General features: G+C 44.9%; 1 protein-coding gene across 1 annotated transcript in view; it reads right to left on the bottom strand.

Moving 5' to 3' along the window:
• Window positions 1-6,834: 6,834 nt before the first annotated feature.
• LOC120034569 (rap guanine nucleotide exchange factor-like 1) overlaps window positions 6,835-24,734 on the bottom strand; it is a 29,941-nt gene continuing 12,041 nt past the window's right edge. Inside the window, exons 2-15 of the mRNA XM_038981168.1 lie at window positions 23,591-23,669; window positions 20,614-20,764; window positions 19,735-19,832; window positions 17,730-17,842; window positions 17,336-17,503; window positions 16,880-16,977; window positions 16,543-16,665; window positions 16,213-16,391; window positions 15,895-15,985; window positions 15,567-15,617; window positions 15,256-15,343; window positions 11,502-11,566; window positions 11,290-11,344; window positions 6,835-8,633 (exon numbers count right to left, since the gene is read on the bottom strand). Of these exons, the coding sequence (XP_038837096.1) occupies window positions 8,509-8,633; window positions 11,290-11,344; window positions 11,502-11,566; window positions 15,256-15,343; window positions 15,567-15,617; window positions 15,895-15,985; window positions 16,213-16,391; window positions 16,543-16,665; window positions 16,880-16,977; window positions 17,336-17,503; window positions 17,730-17,842; window positions 19,735-19,832; window positions 20,614-20,764; window positions 23,591-23,669 (1,484 nt within the window). The 3' untranslated portion in view covers window positions 6,835-8,508. The remainder of the gene's footprint in view (window positions 8,634-11,289; window positions 11,345-11,501; window positions 11,567-15,255; window positions 15,344-15,566; window positions 15,618-15,894; window positions 15,986-16,212; window positions 16,392-16,542; window positions 16,666-16,879; window positions 16,978-17,335; window positions 17,504-17,729; window positions 17,843-19,734; window positions 19,833-20,613; window positions 20,765-23,590; window positions 23,670-24,734) is intronic.

Here is a 24,734-nt window from a genome sequence, read left to right as displayed (position 1 = left end):
GAAGGTGTCTACATACTTTTGGTCATGTAGTGTACATACTATGTACAATTTATGAACACAATGTATTTTACATGAGTTATCTTATATTTAGTCCCACCCTTCAACCCCTCCCCATCTCTCTTAACACCATCCAGTTTTGATTTCTATTTTCCATATATTTTAACTGTGCTGTGATGTTTCACAAAAGTTCTGAACCTTTTCTATTCTCATAGTTTCTACAGATTGTAAATTTAAAGAAACATTTTAGCTAAAGGTATTATTAATCGATTGACTATGACTTTTCAAATCACCCAGCAGTGCTATTTTCAGAGTTCCCTCCATGTAAATGTTGCAATTCTTCAGCCATTTTTGAACCGGTGTCCAAAAACAAGGTACATATGGACAGTACCAAAACAACTGATCGAATGATTCTGTCTCTGCAGCTAAATCTGCAGAGCTGGGATGGTTGTATCCCCCATATACAGTGCGCTCAGAAAGTGTTCAGACCACTTGATTTCCCCCCACATTTTGTTAGGTTAAAGCCTTGTTTTAAAATTGAATAAATAAATGATTTATAAGGCTGTAATGTAACAATGTGGAAAAAGTCAAGGGGTCTGAATACTTTCCTAATGCTCTGTATATAGCATCCCATTGGTTGCAAGAATTTTGTATAATTAATAATTGGGTCTTCCTTTCCTGTGGTGGTCCTCATGAGAGCCAGTTTCATCATAGCGCTTGGTTTTTGCGACTGCACTTGAAGAAACTGAATGTTCTTGAAATGTTCCGCATTGACTGATCTTCATGTCTTAAAGTCATGATGGACTGTCATTTCTCTTTGCTTATTTGAGCTGTTCTTGCCATAATATGCACTTTGTCTTTTACCAAATAGGGCTTTTTTCTGTATACCACTCCTACCTTGTCACAACACAACTGATTGGCTCAAATGCATTAAGAAGGAAAGAAATTCCACAAATATACTTTTAACAAGGCACACCTGTTAATTGAAATGCATTGCAGGTGACTACCTCATGAAGTTGGTTGAGAGAATGGCAAAGTGTGCAAAGCTGTCATCAAGGCAAAGGGTGGCTACTTTGAAGAATCTCAAATATAAAATACAAAAAAAACACTTTTTTGGTTACTACATAATTCCATATGTGTTAAATCATAGTTTTGTCTTCACTGTTATTTATTCGACAATGTAGAAAATAGTAAAAATAAAGAAAAACCCTTGAATGAGTAGGTGTGTCCAAACTTTTGACTGGCACTGTACATATATAAAAAATCTTGTATATTTTAATTTATTTCCACAATTAATGAATAATATGTGTAATATTGTTACCTATAACCAGGATTGCCATTACAAGCAATTATTGTGTGATTCATCCTATATTGTCCTTAACATCATTACTCCATAGCAACAGATGTGGGGGGGACACGCACGCACGCACGCACGCACACACACACACACACAAAAACAAAACGGGTAGGAGCGTTGAGTGCTGGATCGAATCCCTAAGCTGACAAGGTAAAAATCTGTCAGTCTGATCCTGAACAGGCAGTTAACCCACTGTTTCCCGTGCGCAGAAAACATGGATGTCGATTAGGGCAGCACCCCGCACTTCTCTGATTCAGAGGGGTTGGGTTAAATGCGGAAGACATATTTCAGTTGAATGCAGTCAGTCATACAACTGACTAGGTATCCCCCTTTCCCAAAAACAACCACAAGCTTAGATGTTCAACAGTTGTTCCATCCCCGAGTGCAACTCAAGAAAGGACTTGATGTGCGAATGCATAAACAGTTGTAGCTGTTTGAGAGGCATGCAAAATTGAGCAAGAATGGGGAGATTTGATTAACCAATGTCAAGTCCTAGATGATGGCGCTCAGATAACAAGGTTGATGAGATCAGGGCAAGGGATTGTAACATACTCTGTTTCACGGAAACATGGCTCTCCCGGGATATACTGTCGGTGTCGGTTCAGCCATCTGGATTCTCAGTCCATCTCGCCGACAGGAGTAAACATCTCTCCGGGAAGAAGGGCGGAGGTGTACGTTTCATGATTAACGACTCATGGTGTAATTGTAATAACATTCTGTACAGGAACTCAAGTCATTTTGTTCACCCAAACTAGAATACCTCACAATCAAATACCAAGACGGTCATCAAGGAACTTCACTGGACTCTATGCAAACTAGAAACCATATATCCTGAGGCTGCATTTATTGTAGTCGGGATTTTAACAAAGCAAATTTGAGGAAAAGGCTTCCTAAATTCTATCAGCATATAAACTGTAGTACTCACGCTGGAGTGAGTACTACGAGACATATGTGGCAGGGTCTACAGATAATCACGGACTACAAAAGGAAAACCAGCTATGTCGGGGACACCGACACCTTGCTCCCAGACAAGCTAAACACGTTCTTTGCTCGCTTTGAGGATAACACAGTGCCACCGAAGCGGCCAGCTACCAAGGACTGCTGGCTCTTCTTCTCCGTGGCATACACTACTGGTCAACATGAGCTACCAAAATGATTCCGATGTGTGCCAGGCCTTGCAAATGTAGGAAAGCAATAAACATTTCAGATCAACTACTAGTCGAATAAGACATGGGAGAGATGACGAATTTTGGAAAATATTTTTATTTATAGACTAATACACTTGAAACAAATAGCCAAACCGAAAACTGCAGACATTACTAGTGCCTCCCCCGCGATCAAACCGGAATCTAAATAAAATTAAACACAGCCTAACGTGATCAGAAATCTCAACTAGCAAGCAAGTCGCTGCAATGAAGAATTGAGTGCGTGCGCGTTCACGCGAAGGGGGGGGGGGGGGGGGGGGGATTCTGACAGTGGGGAGATTTTCGGGACAACACCGGCCCGTATGCGGCCCGCGACCTGATTCAATACCGCCCGCGGAATCATGCTCAGATCACATGAAGAATTTGCGGTAGTAAAGTTTTGAAAAACGTATTTGTTATTCAAATTAAAAGACCAATGAATACTCGCCTTTGTGTAATGATTTAACTCTCACCGCTTGTGGGACATTTATTTTGAAGGCACGTGTAAATAACAACTGCACGAGAACGGACAGTGACTGACAGGCTGACACACACGTCACAGTTACAAATAGTAGCTAGCTAGAAATTGCGCAAAAAATAGTTTTTCAAAGAAAAGGAAAGTAGACAATGAATGTAGGGTGTGTTTTGGCCTTTTTGTACATCAGATGCAGATGTATAGCCTTGTCAAAGCCTTCAAGGGAAAATTACTCCTCCTGACCCGCCAAGTAGAAGCCAACAATCTCACTCACCTCCCGACACTACCAGTCTGTTCCCTATCAGATGACCAGCGGGAGAGGTATACATCGCTGCTGCGTGCTTTCGTCGTTTTTGAGGATTTCAAAATGTTGGAAAATGACATGCTGTTGGTTTCCTTTCCTTTCACCTTCAATGTGGATAACTCTCCCACTGACCTGCAACTTGAGCTTATCGACTTTCAGTCTGATGCAGTGATTGGAGAGCTATTCAAAACAACGTCACTGACGAGGTTCTATGCATTTCTCGATGAACAAAACTTTCCAAAGATTAGGAGTCATGCTCAGAAGGTGTATGTACTGTTTGGGTCAACCTATGTATGTGAATGTACTGTTTGGGTCAACCTATGTATGTGAACAGACATTTTCAGTGATGAAATATAACAAGTCAAGGCACAGATCATCTCTTAACTGACTCTCACCTCTCAGCAATCCTGCACATAGCGAGGTCAGAAACTATACCTGACTTCACTGCTCTAGTCAATGCCCATCAGAGACTTACACTGATTGAGTAGTTTAAATGTAATGTTGAGCTCTTTCTCTTTCTTGTGTTTTTGTGCGTACCCGTTAACAAGAGTTCTGTCCGTGGTGCTGAATGCACCGTGTACTTTTCCTCCGTGTAGTTCATTGCATGCTTAATAATGAAAATACCTACCAAAAGGTGAACATGGATGTGTTTTTTTCCGGGGCATGTTAAAAAAAAGTCAAGTAGCATATCTGGATGTGATTTACAGTAGATATATCTGTCAACACAGTCATACACATATATAATCCTGTAATATGATTCTGGCCTGCGATGGCAAAAATATATTTGAATGTGGCCTTCCATGGAAAATAATTGCCCAGGCCTGCCCTAAACCCACTCCAATTTGCTTACCTCCAAAATAGATCCACAGACGATGCAATCGCAATCACACTGCACGCTGCCCTATCCCATCTGGACAAGATGAATACCTATTTAAGAATGCTATTCATTGACAATAGCTCAGCGTTCAACACTATAGTACCCTCCAAACTCATTATTAAGCTCGAGGCCCTGGGTCTGAACCCTGACCTGTGCAATTGGGTCCTGGACTTCCTGACGGGTCGCCCCCAGGTGGGGACACACAAGGGTGTGTGCTCAGCCCTCTCCTGTACTCCCTGTTCACCCATGACTGCGTGACCATGCACGCCTCCAACTCAATCATCAAGTTTGCAGAAGACAACAATAGTAGGCTTGATTACCAACAATTACGAGACAGCCTACAGGGAGGAGGTGGGGGCTCTGGGAGTGTGGTGTCAGGAAAATAACCTCTCACGCAACGTCAACAAAACAAAGGAGATGATCGTGGACTTCAGGAAACAGCAGAGGGAGCACCCCCCGATCCACATCGACGGGACACCAGTGGAGAAGCTGAGAAGTTAAGTTCCTCGGCGTACACATCACCAACAATCTGGAATGGACCACCTACACAGACAGTGTGGTGAAGAAGGTGCAACAGAGCCTCTTCAACCTCAGGAGGCTGAAGAAATGTGGCTTGTCACCTAAAACCCTCACAAACCTTTATAGATGCACAATTGAGAGCATCCAGTTGGGCTGTATCACTGCCTGGTACGGCAACTACACCGCCCACAACCGTAGGGCTCTCCAGAGGGTGGTGCGGTCTTTACAACGCATCACTGGGGGCAAACTATCTGCCCTCCAGTACACCTACAGCACCCGATGTCACAGGAAGGCCAAAATGATCATCAAGGACAACAACCACTTGAGCCACTGCCTGTTCTCCCCGCTATCATCCAGAAGGTGAGGTCAGTACAGGTGCATCAAAGCTAGGACCGAGAGGCTGAAAAACAGCTTCTATCTCAAGGCCATTAGACTGTTAAATAGCCATCACTAGCACAGAGACTGCAGCCTACATAGTCTTGAAATCATTAGCCACTTTAATAAATGGAACACTAGTCACCTTAATGTCACTTTAATAATGATTTCATATCTTGCATTACTCATCTCATATGTATATACTGCATTCTATACTATCTACTGTATCTCAGTCTATGCCGGCTCTGACATTGCCCATCCATATATTTATATATTCTTAATTCCATTCCTTTACTTAGATGTGTGTATTAGGTATGTTGTGAAATTGTTAGATATGACTTGTTAGATATTGCTGCACTGTCAGAACTAGAAGCACAAGCATTTCGCTACACCCGCAATAACATCTGCTAAACACGTGCATGTGACAAATTCAAATCAAATTTGTTACACTCCCTTCCCCTGAAACACACACGCTGGTCCCCCGTTGTGACCATTTCCACAAGCATCTCTATGCAGTCAGACCTTTGATTATTTTGTGCCACAATAATTTGCCCCCTCTCTGATTGTCCAAGTGTGACCCCTCCCCATGGTTTACTGCAGCTAGTGTTGCCAGCACTGCCACTACCTGGGTGGGGGCACCCCACCGGCTAGGTACAAGGTCGTCAAGGTTCTCATTAGTAGCTGTGAGAAATGTATTTTATGTTATGCTCACCCATCCGGGGGCTTTGGCTTTGTAAGACCAACCCTGCCAGGCAGGCTCAGAATCTTGAGGGGGCGGTGCTTCTTTAATGGGTCTCTGACTGCATTTCTCTTTCTGCCTTGGCTGCATATAGGCTTCTTGCCGTAGGCCTATAAAACACATAAGGACTTCTCAGTGTATGGGTCACTCAGGTGGGTGTCTAGGGTATATGGTCGCAGACCTTTCCATCACGATAGGACAAAATGTATAATACATTTTCAAATGTATATCCCATATCGGCACAAAATTAAAAGCCCGCTGTCATATTGGTTTACTTACCCTGTAAGCAGTTTATGGACAAGGTGTGACCATGCTTTGGTTTTGTTTACCCAGCCACTGTATCAAATGCTAACTTTTTAGCATATGTGGCACAAATCCAATGAAAGTTAATGCTACCTATATTAGCATTTTCGGTCTTCATGTCCAAATCCATCCATGATTAACTCAATTAAGTTGGAGGAACTGATACATTTGAATTGGTTAAAATGAGCTTTTCTAAACCCATGCTCTGTATGCGTGGCTGCTCTGTGAGCCAATGATGTATGTTTTAAGTGAAAAATTGAGAAAGAGGCAGTAGCCAAGGTTAAATGACAGAATAAACCAACAGCACACAGGTGTCATCAGAAGAGGCTTTATTTAGGTGCGTGGTAACGGAGGCAAGAGTGAAGGGCCTCCCCATGGTTAAAAAGAGCAGATCGACTCCCCAACCTCCTAAACAGGTGATAGGTGTAAGCAATATAATGTAGTGAAAATTCCATCTAGCCCATTACAGGGCAAAGTGGAGGTATTACTACCTATCCAATTACTCCAGATCTACACATTGTCTAGGGGTTAAGGGTGGGTTTGATACAACTGCTCTGATATAACCTTGGGCCACGTCTAATGACACATCTGAGTTTCAGGAGAGATGACTGTAAACACTGACTTCTGTACAAAAACAAAACCCCACGCGAGTCAAGATCCCCCCCCCCCCCCCCCACCCCCCACCCCAGCCCACCCTGTCTCGCTTAAGAAAACCAACAAAAAAACAGAAGAAATATGCTGTACAATTCATCAATTCACCTCAACTACAGTAGCAGACTCCATTTCTGTCTTCCATTTACACCCGTTCTCAGATTTACAAAACAAATAAAATAATCTCCTTGCATCTTACATAAAATAGAGTCTCCATATTATTTAGCTATTTACACATAGAATATTTACATTACAGCTTTATCGTACAGGCATTGCCAGGCAGCCCTCCGCGAAGGTCGTGACCCAGGGATCCTGAGAGAGTTGCAGGCGAACAAGTGTTGTCAGCGTCACTGGGTCCAGTTGTTCAACTCAAGCAATCAGCATATTAGAAACTATGGTGCAGTATAAGTGGCCATGATGATGGTACCATGCCTATAGAATAAAACGGGCCTTGGATCTTTTGTTGAGAGTTATGTGACAACGGCTTTGTTAAATTGCGATAAAAATGATACTGAACTATACTGAACATTTTGTACAATCACAAACAATTCTCATGCTGTACTTATCCTCATTGAAATGTACCCTGAGGTCAGGCAAAAGTGCTTGGTTGATACAAATATGTTGGCTGCCATCATCTGTACTGTACATAAAGAAGGGTTTGTCTTGTGATGGTGAACCTGAGGCCTCAGTCTGAACCCCCCAAAGGTTGGGATTATCAAGAGCTGTCAATCAACAACTGACTCAGCCAATGGGAGAGATCTTTGATGTGGGGAGCCAATAAGCCTGCAGCACATAATGGGGTTCAGAGACTTTTCATTCCACCATCACCCAAGAATACCACATCTTCTTGTGACACGGTGGAAGCTTTTGTTCAGAGGTATAAACTCTGGGTTTATTTTAGCCCAGAAGTACTAGCATAAACTAGTATAGGAGTATATTTTCTATTATCCAACTGTCGCTGACTCGTTGAGGGCTGCCACTGAGCTGTTGGTGGTAAGTGCCCATGTTGGCTGGAGGGGAGGGGTCAAGAGTTAGGTTAGAGGTCACGGGGTTAGATTGTCTCACGTCTGAGTAGTTCACAGAGAGAAAAGGTGGGACAATAGCAGGAATACAGTCTGTCTGGGGGTCAAATGTCAAAGAGACTTCAGTTCAACTGGTCTAGTAAAACAAAGCCGGCCTTTCCCCATTTGGGCTAACCATCCTGGTTTGGGTAAGTTCAGAAAAGTTAAGTTGGGGAAGGGGGTTTGGTGGCAGTGCAAACTGGACAGGCTTCACTTGGACGTGAAAGCAGAAGCATGACTTGGTGTTGGGGAAACAAAAACAAATAAAAAGTCTACTATTCATTCATCCTCTGCACAAAATGGCTGTCCAATCTGCCACTCAAGTCAGTCCTGAAACCTCCTGCCCTCCTCATACATCAACATGCTCACAAAGTCACACGCACAAGGCTTCAAAGAAAAGAGTTCCAGTCATTTTTCTCAGCCGTTTCCAGCAGTCTGAGTATTGTACACAAAATCAGCGGTGGCTCGTGACAAGCAGACCGGGAAGGGTGTGGGAGGAAGCCAGGAAAACACAGAGCATAGCAAAGTTACAAAAATGGCTAGCTGATTCATCCAATCAGAGTTGAGGCCATTGAGGAGGGCAGAGTTGCAGTGGAAAAGGGGGGGTATGGTGAGTATTGGGGCGATCTCCCTCTTTCTTGTCCCTCTCCCACTCATTGCACTCTCTCACATGTCTTTGGGCTCCAGCTTGCAGGACATTTCAAAGAGCAGGTTCTGATTGTCGATGACCTGCAGCTGGCGAATGTAGGCCTTGGTCTGGAGGTGAGAGGGGGAAGGCTCTGCATCCAAAGCTACAAGAGAAAGAGGTCAGTTCATTAGTTAATCATACCCCCAACAAAATAATTTAAGTAGTAATCATATTTCACCACCTAGATCAGTGTCCCTCAACTGGCGTCCCGCAGGTCAAATTTGGCCCGCAGGTGGTTTTATTTGCCCCCCCCCCCCCCCAAGTTCTTAGCACAAAAAAAATAATATTTTTGTATAATTATTATTATTAGACATTAAAGTCTGTAAAAACACCAGGAAATAAGCTCCAAGTTATAAAAAAATAATTGAAACCCGTTCAAGTATTCCCACTCATTATAGAGAGGCACGTGATCGTATTCAAATATAGGCAAGGTTTGAAATGATTATGTTTAGTCAAACATATATGTTTGGGATACTTTCGGTCAATTTGCAGTCTACATATTATTTGTAATTATATTCCCGCCCCCCGACCAACCGCTCAAAAAAAATATATAATAATAATTAACCCGCTGCTAGTTGATGATCCCTGCGCTATATGGTAGTGTAACCCCCAGAGAAGCTACTGTGGCGTACAATGTCCTGATCTCACCACCGGGCGGCGGCAGATACCCCACTACTTCCACTTGACCTAACTAGAGGATCGTAGCAGCATCTGCTCACGACGAGCCCACACAATGCAGCAGGCAAAGAAACTGGTTTGAATCAGTTCTAACCAACAGCAAAACACTTTGTCAGGCAGGCTATCAATAGCCTCAACTTGTCCTTTCCCATTCTGGGTGCAGCAAATCCTCCTTTGATGCATCGTTATCCTACTCTGTGCCACCATCACAACAGCAACAGCAATCTATAGGATTAGATGAGCCCAAAGTCTATAGGATTACTACTGAGCCCAAAGGGCCATTTTGAAGCTATTCCCTTTTTTGGGGGGGGGGGGGGGGGGGGCGTTTGAATGGGTTTGTGAGTGTGGTGTATGCCCGAATGTAGCCTATACCTGTCGGAGAACACAGGGTTAAATGTGTGCTCTAGCTTGCTAAGCAGAAGTAACCTATACTTAACGGAATGAGATGACCATCGTCAAAGTCACTCAGGTGGAAAAAAAGAGATGGGGAGAAAGAGATGAAAAAGAGAGGGATTGAAATGAGGGGGTAATTCAAGAGAGGCCCTTGCGGTCATCCAACGAGGCACTTTGTGATACATTCCATACAGTCCATTAGGATACAGCGGTAATCTCAGACAACGTACCGCCATAACTAAGCCCTCTAGGATTCATGCATCTAAGCACAGATTCATTATAGCACTGTGTACCATATAATACAGCTCTAAAAAGGGTTTCAGCACTCCCTGCAACGGGTCTGAGTATCCTGAATGAAGACTATGGAAGATTTCAGAGTGAAAACCAACCCCATTTTTAGAAACCCAGAGTGAAAAGAAACCCCATTTTGCCACTTTCAGGTAGAAGCTATTCAACTTCAGGTTCTACCCACCACAGTTTTACGCCAAGTCTCGTTTGTGTTCTTTATACATCACAAAGGAGCTTAAGCCTTGGCAGCCAGGTGAATTAACTTGTCATCTAATAGACAGAAGTTGTAACTAGATCTAAAGTCAAATACAACAACAAAAAACATTAACCCAGCCCTGGCTTAGGCAACATTATGCACTGATTAAGGTCATGGTACGATGTGAAGCAGTGAGGCTTGCCTCTGGTCTCATGTTGCAAGTTTTAACGTCACGTACACAAGTACAGTGAAATGCCTTTCTTGTAAGCTCCAAACCCACCAGCAGTAAAAATAAGGTACAGTATCTTATGTTACTTTAGTGGTGTTTAACATTGTGCGGCGTTTGTCATTAGCAAGTGCACTGTGTCAGTAGTGTTATCATGAGGAATATTCACATTTTTGAAAATATCTATATGTAGAGTATTTTCCTACATATAATATGCTTGTACATGGGAAGAATCGTCAGCTGCTATAAACCTCTATATGTTGTGTTGTATTGTAGGTAAGCCAAGTTGTTCATCTGCTGTGAAACCTCTCTTTATGCCCCATGTCAAAAAATACGCCGAGATAAGAGGGTGGCGAAAGCCAACGTTCTACTGGGTTACCGAGCGTCTTTGCGTAGTCTTATATTATGTCAGCAATCTCTCGTGCGTGTCGATCGTGCAACAGCGTCGGCTGGATTTGTGCCAAACATCAATGATCTTAGGGGATGCTGGCTCTTAAAATAGTGGACCAGGCTGTGAGATATGTTATGTAACAATGATAGTGATATTATTGAGTGTTCAGCATGCTAGACTATGCGATAACCAACATTAGCGAGTGTTTAGCATGTGATGCTACGTGACACTAACGATATTGAACATTTAACATGCTAGGCCGTGTGATAGCCGTATCGCGGCGGTTTGAGCTGTACTCTGCGCGGTGATTTCATGTTAGTGGGCGTTTATGCACACTAGGCTATGTAATGAATGATAATGTCAAAGTGTTTAACTCAACATAATGGAGTGGTTAACAAGGCGGTTTGTCAGACAGTAATATGTGTGTGTGTGTGTGTGTGTGTGTGTGTGTGTAGTGGTAGTGAACGGCAGGTGTGTGATTGAACGGCCCCGAGGGCTGTGCTGTTCTAAACAGATGGCAGGGTGGAGCTCGGCTCCTTCAAGACTATTCTTAACAGACAGGTGTGCCTGTGGCCATTAATGCTTACCTAGTTGGGAGCTCCTGTATCGTCTGATGCTCCTTACCATCTCTGCAACTTTATGCTGGAAGAGAGAGGAGACGCGTGTAGTAATGTGTAGCAAGACAGTAGTCAGGGAAATCAGAGGGGGGGTGTGGGGGGGGGGAATCACGCTGATTGTGCCGAATAGAAAATATGTGTATTTCTTTGGCTATTCTGTCAACGGATGAACGTACACTCACCATCTTCTCAAAATTGACAAGCTCCCCATGAAACGACTTGCAGCTCTCGTGGAGGAAGGTCAGATCTGAGAGAGGGCGAGACAAGAAAGAGAGAGAGAAAGAGAAAGAGAAAGAGAGAGAGAGAGAGAAAGGTAAACACACAGTGAAGGCAGGGAACAGTTAAGTAATGGCTTGTCGACACCTGCCCCAGCGGCTGCCCTTGTCTACCGGTGCTTTAGCCCATAGACGGAGGACAGGTAGGACCGAGAGAGAGAGAGAGACAAGCCAAAGTGTCACAATCCGTGATCCCTCACTAAGAACTGGAATTTGCGGGTGCTGGGTGAAGGGGGGGCATGTTTAATCGAGACGCTACGCCCAGTCAGGAAGAATGTTCTGAATGCTGCTGATGGCGCTAGACCTGGGGAGGGAGGGTGTTTGTGCGTGTGGTGGAGGGAGGGAGGGAGGGAGGGAGGGAGGGAGGGAGGGAGGGAGGGAGGGTGTTTGTGCGTGTGGTGGAGGGAGGGAGGTGAGGGGATACGCTAATGTGACCTTTTTCACCCCTGGACTAAAGATGCTAGGAGCTGAGCTTTATGAGCTGCACATTGGACAGCAGGCACACTTTCTCTTCCGAACCGACACACATATTTAAAAAACACACATACACAGAGCAGATGCACTTTGCTAACCAACTCTCTATCACATACACAGCAAGCATATGCATCTTCCTCCCTCACTCCCCCACCACCCACCCACACACAGAGAAGTCAGATGCATCTTACTCTTCAACATACACACGCCTGCTTGAACTGTTAGTTATTTAACCAGAATGCAGAATTTTTTTCAAATCCTATGTGTTGCACCATTAAGAAACATTCAGCAATACATATAGCAATGCTTATGCAGTATGGTTGTTAAGCTGCTAGCCAGCAGTTGTGTCCTACCCATAGAGAATGAGAGTACTCTAGTGCCCAAAAGCCTGTTTTAGCATGGGCAGCGCCATTGAGGACTTTCAGCCTTTTGTAGTCAACTGGGTGGGACTTCCTATGGGTTAAAGGGATAGTTCATGGACTGCTGTACCTTGTCCATAGACTGCTTACAGGCTAAAGAAACCAATGTGTTATTTCTTTATTTGGGTGAACTATCCCTTTAAGGAAGGATCATATAATTCTGTCTAGGTCATCAGGAGGGATCAGCCAATTAATTATACTCGTGCGCAAACATTCCATAACTGCAGGTGGCAGTAAATCGCCAACCGTGGCTTTATACCTGTTCAAACAACACACTCCAGGTGGCAATATGCACCATTTCAGTTTGTTTACCAACTGATAAAAACAGTACAAGAAAATTGACAACTACAAAATGGAGATGGCCTCAATTGCGCTGCCCGTGCGCTCACAGACGCCATAATGGGACAGATACAAAGATGAGTCCTCTATCATTCTCTATGGTCCTATTATGAAAAAGTGGAAGCATCTAGCTGTGAAAGGAGTCGACCTGGTAGCCGTAGGAGTTGTTTTTTTACAGTATGTACATTGTCTTGTACGTTTGTCTTGTTTAAGTTTATGGTCCTCTGTAGCTCAGTTGGTAGAGCTTGGTAATTGCAACACCAGGATAGTGGGTACGATTCCCGGGACCAGCCAAACGTAAAAAATGTACGCACACATGACTAAATCACTTTGGATTAAAAGCCTCATTATTATTTCACATGCACATTTTAGTCATTTAGCAGACGTTCTTCTCCAAAGCGACTTAGTCATGTGTGCGTACATTTTTTTACGTTTGGCTGGTCCTGGGAATCGTACCCACTATCGTACCCACCAAAGCGACTGAGTGGATAGTGTAAAAAAAAAAAATGTTGGTCCCTCGTGGGAATCAAACCCACAACCCTGGCGCCGTGCTCTACCAACTGAGCCACATTTTTCATTTACAGTACCCAAAACCATTCTGTGATTCTATTGGACCATTGGTGGAAAACAGCTGCATAAAATACTACAATGTTAGATTGAATTGATCTTCAAAAAGGAAGAGACTTGAGAGCTTGGGGCAGCCCTGTATAGGGAACTAGGAGCTGGTGTTATTCTTAGCTTGACATTATGTTGGAGCCTGGTATACACAGCATTCAAATATAAAAAATATTCCACACATGTTTTTGGTGTCTAAGTGACATTGACAAGAGGTATGACAAGGAGCTTTTATACTCAAGGGGGAAGGAGAAATGGACGGCGAGAGAGAGAGATAACGAGAGAGAGAGAGAGAGAGAGAGAGAGCGAGAACGAGACAAGCACACACTTAAGTGTAATATACTACACATTAAGGAAATTGCACACACAGTATTATGGTGTAGAATGATGTAAGTACATAACCAATCTATTATCACCGTGATGAATACAGCTAGCCTATATAATAATGGGAGTGATATTTTGTTGATCCAATTCCTGAACAGATCAAATTCTTTGTTAATCTAAAAAATATGAGATATCCCTTGCCTTGAAATGATTAGATTTGAAAGAGGAATGGAGAGAGAAAAAAAGGAGTTGACACTCAAAGCAGGATACATGGCAACAGCGGGGGGAGGGAGGTCAGGGTGGAAGGAGGGGGGGGTAGAGCTCATTATGGAGCTGATCACCTGTGGAGGTGTGTGTTCTCGAAGCAGAGAAATGAATGCCACCTGGTTATGTTGATAGACAGGGTCCCCCATGCTGAGTTAAAAGGGTGTGCGTGGGAGAGAAAGGAAATGAAAGAGAGAGGGAGAGAGAAAACGTGCTTTTCTTAGATAATGAGGGACTTCAGTTGTGAAGTTGGAGCGGTAGGTTATGAAGTGCCTCAATGCTGATGTGTGTGCCTCAAGCCTGTGTTCATGTTGCGTGTGTGTGTGTGTGTGTGTGTGTGTGTGTGTGTGTGTGAATATGCTGGATGTCTTTGTATGTCTGGATATGTAAGTGTATGACTGAATGTACAGCAGTCTTTATTCACTCCTCAAGAGGATGTAGAAGTATGTTACATGAGGACTCCAGCATCGGCTACATCTAACATGAAACGAGTATGATCGTCACATACTTGTGTTGCCCAGCAGGGAGACAGCATGCTGAGCTTTGTGTGTGTGCAGGGTGGAGGTAGCCTGAGCACCATTCTCTTCAGCTAACATTCCACTGCCATTCCAAATGACAAGGAGTGGAATGTTAGCTAACGAGACTGGTACCCAGGCTAGGGTTGAGGGAGATGGAGAGATTAACTATGGGTGTTAATTAGCAAGGCGGGGCTGAAAGGCTGCCTTCTAATCAGCATTGTGTGTGTGTGTGTGTGTGTGTGTGTGTGTGTGTGTGTGTGTGTGTGTGTGTGTGTGTGTGTGTGTGTGTGTGTGTGTGTGTGTCTGAGAGATGTTATGAGCTCACATCTGGACAACATCTGGGGGGTAGAGTGAGTGTGTGTTTGAGGGGGGTTGTAGAGGTTTGTGCCCGTTTTCAGCACCACACACAAACAGTGTAGCGTTTCCTCAGCTGTGGTTTGTGTGCGTGTCCATGGCCAGAGAGAGACCCTGAGTAGCGGCCCGGCGTCACTTATTTAGTCTGTGGTTTGAGCCAATGGCAGCCTGTGTGGATGGGGTGTGTGAGGGTGTGTTCTGTATTAGTAAAGATGCATCTTTGTGGCGATGAACATATGCATTTGGGTAGTGGAGAGAGAGAACTACAGTGTTTGTGTGAATTTACTTGCTGTGTGTATAGTGTACAGTGTGTGTGTATAGTGTACAGTGTGTGTGTATGTCTGTCTGTCTCACCTTTGAGCAGCAGCGGTGTGAAGGGAATGAGAGGGGGCCTGAGGCTGCCCATCAGGTCTCTGTACGACTTATGGTTCCTGGATGGATCCTGAAAAACAACAACATGTTCACTCACTCACCCTTCACTAAATGTGCCTTTATAAATGAACCCGTGGCCACATACGGAGTGGGGTAATTTACTTTGAGGTCAGAAGACCTATTTTATAATTGTTGACTGACAAATGGAACTGAGCTCAACCCTGATATACAGTAAGCCCATATTATAGGGGCTCCATTAACTGTCCCCTTGGAGACCCCGAACAGCCACTCACCGCAATGCTCTCAAACTGCTGGAACTGCTTCCTGAACTTCCCAGGTAGGCCCTGCCACAAACCACAGACAAATAGTCCCCAGAGTTATAAACAAATCCCTACGCCAGTGTGTTTGCTGACGTGTCAGCCTTATGTGCATGTTGACTGTCTGCATAGAGGGGTATTTGATCATAGGAGGTTGGTGGCACCTTAACTGGGGGAGGACAGGCCTGTGGTAATGGCAGGAGTGGAATGGTATCAAATACGTCATTCCATTTACTCTTTTCCAGCCATTATTTGCCGTCTCCCCTCAGCAGCCTCCACTGGTGTGTGTGTGTGTGTGTTTTACCTCCCAGGTGAGGCGAAGACGGCTGACTGCAGGGTTGTCCAACCCCAGAACAACAGCTAGGAAGGACAGCAGGTCCTGCTGCTGTTTACACCTGGAGTACACACACGTGAGATAAGACTAGACAATAACACACACTTCACCATAAACTAAACGCCATAAAACACACTGTTAGGAATGATCAAATAATAACACTACTTGGCACTATTTTAAACTATTATTGTGGCCACACACACACACACCATTAAAATCGCATATCATCAATACAGCACACCTAGTTGTAATACAATTCAATAGGTCTGACAGACACCCAGAACTCACAGAGCTGCGATCTTGATGAACTTGCGGAGGAGTTGCACCCTCTTGGGCAGCGACTGGCACTGCAGGATCTCGGTGGCGACCCAATGCTGCACCTCGCTGCATCGCTGCAGTACCAGCTCGAGGTTGAGGGGGCGCCAGCGAGCCTGCTCGCCGTGGAACACATAGCACACAAACTCCACCTGGACATACCAATGAAGAAACGTACAATAAGTCTTCAGCATCGAAAATGTAGGTAGACCACACACAGCATGTCCTTATCATGGAGACCTTTTTTTTGCAATTATTTGGCAGAGGTTCCGCCCAGTACTAACAGCTCCACCAATCACTGACCTCATGCACGCAGCTGAAGAGCTCCCAGTCAAACACCACCAGCTGAGTGGCTACCTCCTCAGCACTCATGTCATGGAGTTTACTGTCGCCGGGCGACCAGTGGATCTCCTCAGGTAAGGGAAGCTAAAGGGAAACAACAACAAAAAGTCTTACCAGAGAAGTTTTGGACTAAAGCGACTTCATTGTTTCATCTCCTTAGCATGTTTTTGATAACTTTATGAGAACAATAATGACTCAAATGTAAACAATTTTGTTTAGAGCTATCCAAAACGGCCACCAGCTAGGGCTTTTTAATTCCTCTCCGTTGTTAAGTGATGACTCGTGCTCTAGGACTCACCAGGCTCTCCAGCTCGGAGGGCTCGCAGGCAAACAGGTGAGTGTTGACTCCCAGGGTGGTGAAGACCGCCTCGTCGCTAGGCCGGAAAGCGGTCTTCTCTGAGAACACAACAACACAGATGAGACCACACATCAGCACGCACGCAATGGGTTAGTAGAGATTCCAGCAACACACCAGAACATCAACAAACTGTTTTCATCTCCATAGAGTCAAATCACTTTGGCAGATTATCTCCGAGCAGTGGTGGGTAGTCATTTGTGGATTTAAATCTAAACCTCTTTGTGGATGTAAGCATCGCTGTTCAAACAATCATGTCAAAGCTTGCATTGTCTGATTGGGTGTTTTGGTTGTTGATGTGTTTTGTTTCCTGCAGAACGCCAATCAAAAGTAGGTATGGCGAGAAGTAAATCGTAGGTTTAAAGTATACTGTATCCGTGTGTGTGTGGGTGGTCCTACCCCCGGCGGAGGTGACAGCCACCAGCAGCAGGTTGCCAGGTTGGGTTGGCTGGTCTTCGCTGTACTGCAGCTTCTCCCTGACTAGCGCCAGGATCTCCCCCACACGGCACGACAGACGGCTGCGGATCGTCACATACGAGTGGTCCGGCGTGTACACCCTGCAAAAGACTACGCACACACACAGCCTTTTTAACTTCACCCACATGGCTTTAGTGTGTACAACATCTGTGCCATATCCTCATATCGGTTGGCCTATATCTGAAGACCTTAAAAGGACAATACCACTCAAAAACAATCTCTGGGTATTTTTCATTCTTCATTAGTCCACTGTTGATACAGTCCCAAAAAAGTGTCACAGTCCCGAAAGTGTCACAGTATGATGTGTCTCACTCACTCTCATCTGAGCCCCGGAAGGCCTCTCTGGGCTGCAGACAGGCATCGATGCGACGGAAGTGGCGGAAAAGAGGGCGGACCTGCTTCTTCCGAATCTCCTTGTCCTCCTCTGAGCTGCTTAGGGAAACACAGTAGACGGTCTTGTCAATCTTTGCATCCTTTCAAAGGCAGCTAGTTTTTAAATTGGGTGTGACGGCTTGTGCGCTGCAGTGGGATGGATCCAAAAGGTCTGTATGTACCATCGTCTGCAAGTAAGTAGATTGTAATTAATAGGGGCCAGAGTTCTTCCTTAGAAGGTCAGGGGAAACTCCTAGCCCTATTTATGGTGGAAGGCACCACAATGTGTTAGATAAGCCAGTGTGAGCTAGGAGGCTAAAGGAGAAACCAAGGCCATTAAATCAACCTACAATGGCTTGTGAAAGTATTCACCCCCCTTGGCATTTTTTTAATTTATTTTGTTGCCTAACAACCTAGAATTAAAATAGATTTTTTGGGGGGGGGTTTGTATCATTTGATTTACACAACATGCCCACCATTTTGAAGATGCTAAATATTTTTTTATTGTGAAACAAACAAGAAATAAAACAAGAAATAAGACAAAAAAACAGAAAACTTGAGCGTGCATAACTATTTAACCCCCCCCCCCCCAAAGTCAGTACTTTGTAGAGCCACCTTTTGCAGCAATTACAGCTCCAAGTCTCTTGGGGTATGTCTCTATAAGCTTGGCACATCTAGCGACTGGGATTTTTGCCCATTCTTCAAGGCAAAACTGCTCCAGCTCCTTCAAGTTGGATGGGTTCCACTTGTGTCCAGCAATCTAAGTCATACAACAGATTCTCAATTGGATTGAGGTCTGGGCTTTGACTAGGCCATTCCAAGACATTTCAAATGTTTCCCCTTAAAACCACTCGAGTGTTGCTTTAGCAGTATGCTTGATCATTGGTCATTGTCCTGCTGGAAGGTGAACCTCCGTCCCAAATCTCTGGAAGACAAACAGGTTTGCTTATTTCTTTCTTTCAGCAATGGCTTTTTTTCTGGCCACTCTTCCATAAAGTCCAGCTCTGTGGAGTGTATGGCTTAAAGTGGTCCTATGGACAGCTACTCTAATCTCAGCTGTGGAGCTTTACAGCTCCTTCAGGGTCATCTTTGGGCTCTTTGTTGCCTCTCTGATTAATGCCCTCCATGCCTGGTCAGTGAGTTTTGGTGGGCGGCCCTCTCTTGGCAGGTTTGTTGTGATGCCATATTCTTTCCATTTTTTAATAATGGATTTAAATGGTGCGCCGTGGGATGTTCAGCGTTTCAGATATTTTTTTATAACCCAACCCTGATCTGTACTTCTCCACAACTTTGTCCCTGACCTGTTTGGAGAGCTCCTTGGTCTTCATGGTGCCGCTTGCTTGGTGGTGCCCCTTGCTTAGTGGTGTTGCAGACTCTGGGGCCTTTCAGAACAGGTGTATATATACTGAGATCATGTGACAGATCATGTGGCACTTAAATAAAGTCCACCTGTGTGCAATCTTACTAACTATGTGACTTCTGAAGGTAATTGGTTGCACCAGATCTTATTTAGGGGCTTCATAGCAAAGGGGGTGAATACATATGCACGTACCACTGTAACTGTTTTTATATTTTTTGAAACAAGTTTTTTTTTTTCATTTCAACAATTTGGACTATTTTGTGTATGGCAATTACGTGACATCTAAATAATAATCCACTTAAATTACAGGTTGTAATGCAACAAAATAGGAGAAACGCCAAGGGGGATGAATACTTTTGCAAGCCACTGTATTACACTAATTAACAGTGATTGTTAAACTTGTGAGATAAAAAGGCGTTCAGACTAAACCAAGAGGAGTGACACAGCAACATCCAGCTGCAATGCCTTTCACAGCCCCAGAACACCAGAAAAGCTGTCCCTAGCAGACTGGTGCGAAACGGCAAGACTGTGGGCTCGGTGTGTGTGTACATGTGCGTGTGTATCTGGCTGGGGTGGACGTGACACTTACGGGCATTGGAGGATCTCGGTCCAGCGCTGAAGCTTCAGCACGTCTTCCACAAGCTCGGGGAACTGACTGAGTTCTTGGACTGCACACAGATACAGCTCCTGAGGCAGAGGAGAGAAATTACATTCAGAGAGGGAGTGCACTTTGTGCCTCTGTCTGTGTGCTCGTTTGTGTCTACCAGCACTGTGTGGGGCAGTTGCAGTTCGTCACAAGATGTGCTGCTAGACAGACTGCATCTACAGTATTCCAGAAAGGACGGAGAGATCGAGAGGGAGATAAATAAAGCGAGACAGAACACCAGAGAGATAGGTAGACGACAGTGGACACAGAACACCAGTGAGATAGGTAGACGACAGTGGAGACAGAACACCAGAGAGATAGGTAGACGACAGTGGACACAGAACAGAGCAGTGGTAGAGGCCAAGGGGTCTGTGTGAAAGAAACGGACAGAGATGTGTTTTTAATGTGAATATAGAAGGAAAGGTAGAAGCGCCCAAAAGCCTCACTTCCCAAGGTGTGCTCAGCTGAGTCAGTTCCGTCACCATGACAACCTGGGCGGCCCTAACAGGCTGCTGCCAAAATCAACACTCCACACAGCTCCCACCCAGAGAGAACACCACAGCACACGGCCTTGATGCCAGGCTGCTTGGATGGAAGAGCAGGTGTGTGTGCTTGTAGTGTGTGTTTAACACTGACAAGTCATTAGATCTCACACCATCGTCCTGCAGGATGGCTATTGTGTGTGTGTGTGTGTGTGTGTGTGTGTGTGTGTGTGTGTGTGTGTGTGTGTGTGTGTGTGTGTGTGTGTGTGTGTGTGTGTGTGTGTGTGTACACATACATACATACATATGTGTGTGTGCCATGTGTGTGCTGGACCAGTACCTTTGGGAAGCTGTTGGACCTCTCGCCCTCTTCCTGCAGCAGTTCTCTGTATGTGTCCAGGTAGCGGAAGGCAACACTCAGCACAGCCTGCTTCCTCTCTGCCCCGTCCCAGCTGGGCCAGCCCTCCCCTGCCTTCCCCTCAACACCAAATCTGAACCCAGAGTCAAGGAGAAACGCCACAGAGACAGACAGAGAATATCTACTGATGGCTGTCATTAGGAGATTGATATTGAAGTTGGAGAGACGGTGGAAGAATCATTTGGAGAAAGCTATTTTCTGGTACTTGTTTACTATACACACCAAAATGATTTATGTCATACTAGCACAAATTACACTTTGTAATTACATCATAGTTGCACAACATCGGTTGTGAATACCTTCACGCACACACCACACTGACAGAAGGCACACATTAAAATTACCACTCACACAGACACTCAAAAACATCCTGTAGAGACGCAACTAAACTCGCTGAAACACACAGCTGGAGAACCATGGTCACCTGACACGCAGATGGAAAAACACAGTATTTCAGTGCAGTGTTCAGAGTCAAACAAGCAACTAGTAATTACAGCTTAGCCAGAGCAGAGAGCCGTGTGGTGAAGGCTCTCAGACACACCCATCATTGCCCACACACACTCTCCTCTTTCCTCCAGCTCCCAGCACAACAGGAGGAGGAGAGCATCTTAGCAAATAAAGCAGTAAAGAGTTTGAAGAGCTCTGCACAGCGCAGCACAGTCTTTCCACCAGAATTAGTGTGATATTTGGATTTTTTTTATTCTGTGACTTGAGGTATGCCGTCATGCGTCTGTGTTGGACTCACCACCAAAGAGTAGTCACACATGCACACACCTGGGGAAAATCTGACATCCTATTCTAAATATAAAAAGGGACTACCCACCTGACTTCATGGCTAAACTTAAGGGGACTATCCCCGACACCCTCCTCTATTTCAGACCACAATCCAAGTCCACCACAGGCCTGTGACCTACAAACTCACACACTGAACAGTATTTACCAATGCCTTGGATGACATTCCAGATCTTGTATTTCTATATCTATGATCCCCTGTTCGCCTAATTCTCCCAGCTCCAGAAACAGCAGCCTAACCCCAGCTGCTGGGTTTATATTGCACTCCAGTTTCTAATTCTCTCGGTTCTGTTCAATTGGGTTGTGTTCTATTGCTGGTGTGGGAGTTTGGCCCCAGTCCCCACAGGGCTCTTCAACATAGCCGGGGTTCTGGGCTTTGATCGCTCAGCCACTACAAGTGTAGTGTGTATGTGTCTTTCGAGTGTGTGAAGGGTCTGGGATGAGTTGCTCAGGGAGAGTGAAGTGTGAAGTAAAGGGAAGAACTCAGTTTTCCTAATGGAATTGGAGGTAGCTTTTGTTTTCATTTCCAGAAGGAAGCCAAACACATTTCCACAACTAAAGATCTGATTAGGCTGAATGAGGGCCAGCGAGACTGAGGGAGAGGTGTGGATGGAGAAAAATAGGGAGAAGAGAAAAAGAAAGGGTGGGAGGAGGAGAAGGTTAAGAGGTACAGTGGAGAACAGGCTGGATCATTGATCACTTGGACTGAACAGACATCACCAACGAAACACAGTGGCAACCTGACTGAGAGCCCGGCATACTCCCCACACACACACTGGGGCGTCCCACTAGGGCCCAGACAAGCTGCATTAAGGGCAGCGAGGCATGCGGACGGTCTTTCCCAGAATGCCTTTGTGTTGCAGTCTCCGTCGAGACGCCCATTGTCGTCTGGGGGCCGCTCAGGCCTCTAAAACACACAGCCAGGATCTTCCGTGAGGGAATGTAGGTCAGACACACTGAACAGGGGTTCTGGGATAAAAGGGGGTGTAGTGTCTGTCTACCCTCTTAACAAAAACGCACAGACAGACACTATCCCTTACACACAGACGTGCACCGACAGACTCACAAACGCACACAATATCTGGTGGAATACATACCGTCTCATCACTAAAGAGGAATGTCTTCACTTACAGTACATACACTCTTTAAAAAAAGCGAGCTATCATAATGGGGGGGAAAGGAAGTTATCATAAGATTCTAAAGCCAGAGATAGGCAGGATAATATCATTGCTGTAAATATGCTCATTGTAGATCGGCAAAAGCCAAATATCATATCTATTGGTCCACTGTAGTGTAATAATATGGGAAACGGAGTTAGCCACTAGGCAGACGTTAAGTAGCAGTGTGGCTCATTGCCAATGAATGCACTACTACTGCGACCCAAATCCCAGCTCTGTGTCGGGGAACGTCGCTCAACTTTACTGAACCCCCTGTGGTGGTGCCAGAACAGAAACACTGTTCCTTGGCTTGGTGCAGACGGCAGCCAGTGGAGTTGTTGTTACTAAGGAGTTTTCTGGTTCTTAAGCCTTTAGTCGAGTGCTCCTGCCAAGTTACGAGCAACAGCACTGGATAATCTTACTCAAATTGAGCGTCGGCCTGACTGAGTAGCCTAATATGGCTTTGATACTGTAGAAATATCAATATTCATAAAGAATAGGATTTGTATTTTAAATCGGCTAATTTGCAAGAGATTTTATTTGAACACTTGTGTGCATGTTCCATGAAAAACAACCCTTGCTTTTAACACAGCAAATATCATATGCTAGGCTACTTACCATGTTGCTTCAAATGCCAAAGAGAACCCTTTCTAAAGCACAAAAACATGTTGTCCATGTCCAAATAGGTGTCAAGGCTAGTTCAGTGCCATTGTTTATATTAGCCTAGTGAAGTAGCGGCGTTGAACAAAACAGCATTATCTTGGCGCCAACGAGCACTCGGACAGGAAACCAGAAGTGGGCCACCCTCGCCTTGCATGGCGGATGGAGTCTTCCTGCATCCCAATTCTTCCTGGGGATGTCTGGGAAGGGTGCGCAGGTGTGTGTGTGTGTGTGTTTACACATTGGGGCTCCCAGGCTAGGCCAGGAAGGAAAGGGTAGGTAAAGGATACTGCTGGAGTAGGACCTGCTGGAACCTGTCCGATGCCAGGAAGATGGGGTGTGTCAACATGAAGTCATCCAGGAGTGTTTCTGTGGAAATCGAGAGAGAGAGAGAGAGAAGAAAACAGGCAGGAAAAGAGAGTGAGAGAAGAGGGAATATTGGAAGAGGAAGAGAGCGGGAGAGAGAGAAAAAAACGTGTTAAATTATGCATGGCTGTGCTTTTACAGCCGTTGCAGCTGTAGCTCCACTGTACTTGTTTAACCGGTCATGCTCCCAAAAGCTCTAATTTGATTATTGTGTCAGAGATAAAAACGAGTGTCTGAAATCCCTTAACGTCACCTTTGTCTGCTGTTAAATCCCTGGCCCTGGCGCAGCGCGGGGGCTTCTGCTACTGGGCTAAGATAAATCCTGTCTCAGTGAAACCGCCACCTGGTCCTCTGTGCTCCAATTCAGTCTGCAGTCTATAGCGCTACACCAGAGGGGAGGCAATGTGGTGGCCTCTATTTATAAACCCTGACTAGGAGTCGCAGACCGTCTGGACTGCGGTTAAAGTCGCCCCCAATCCCACTAAATCAGATGAGATTTCAATGACTCGTGCTGTGTTATTACTATTTCAAATGACAACAAACGAGGCGGATAAAATTGGAAAGTGTAGGCCCATTTCCTCTCTGGTTAGGGGAACTTGTTATTCTGGACAAGCGGTAGACGGAGTGTGGAGGGATTGTTACAGGTGACATGCGATTGTGACAGGATAGACTTTCCCTAGTTTACTGCTGGTATTATGGGGATAAGCAGGCTAGTGGATACCTGACTTCACAGGGTCAGACATATGGGATAAAAGTGTTGTATTTTACAGACAGGTATTAACACACTAATCATCAACAAGACACCACACACACACACACACACACACAGTAGGGGTGTGAGAATGTTGACAATGTAGGCCTGCAGACGTCTCTGTTCGGGATATGTAAAAAAAATATATATATATATATATATATATATATATATATATATATATATATATATATATAAATAAAGGTTTTAATGAAAATTACTAGAAGCTGCGACACAAAGAGTGGCGCCTCAAATTCCATTACCCAGAGTGCATCATTAAGAGCGCACTCACTAGCCGTGCTAATCACACCGCCCCC

Source organism: Salvelinus namaycush, chromosome 41, assembly GCF_016432855.1.
Source record: "Salvelinus namaycush isolate Seneca chromosome 41, SaNama_1.0, whole genome shotgun sequence".
NCBI classification, from domain to species: Eukaryota; Metazoa; Chordata; class Actinopteri; order Salmoniformes; family Salmonidae; genus Salvelinus; species Salvelinus namaycush.
The sequence above is the reverse complement of the archived record's forward strand: the minus strand, read 5'-3'. Positions and strand labels throughout refer to the sequence as shown.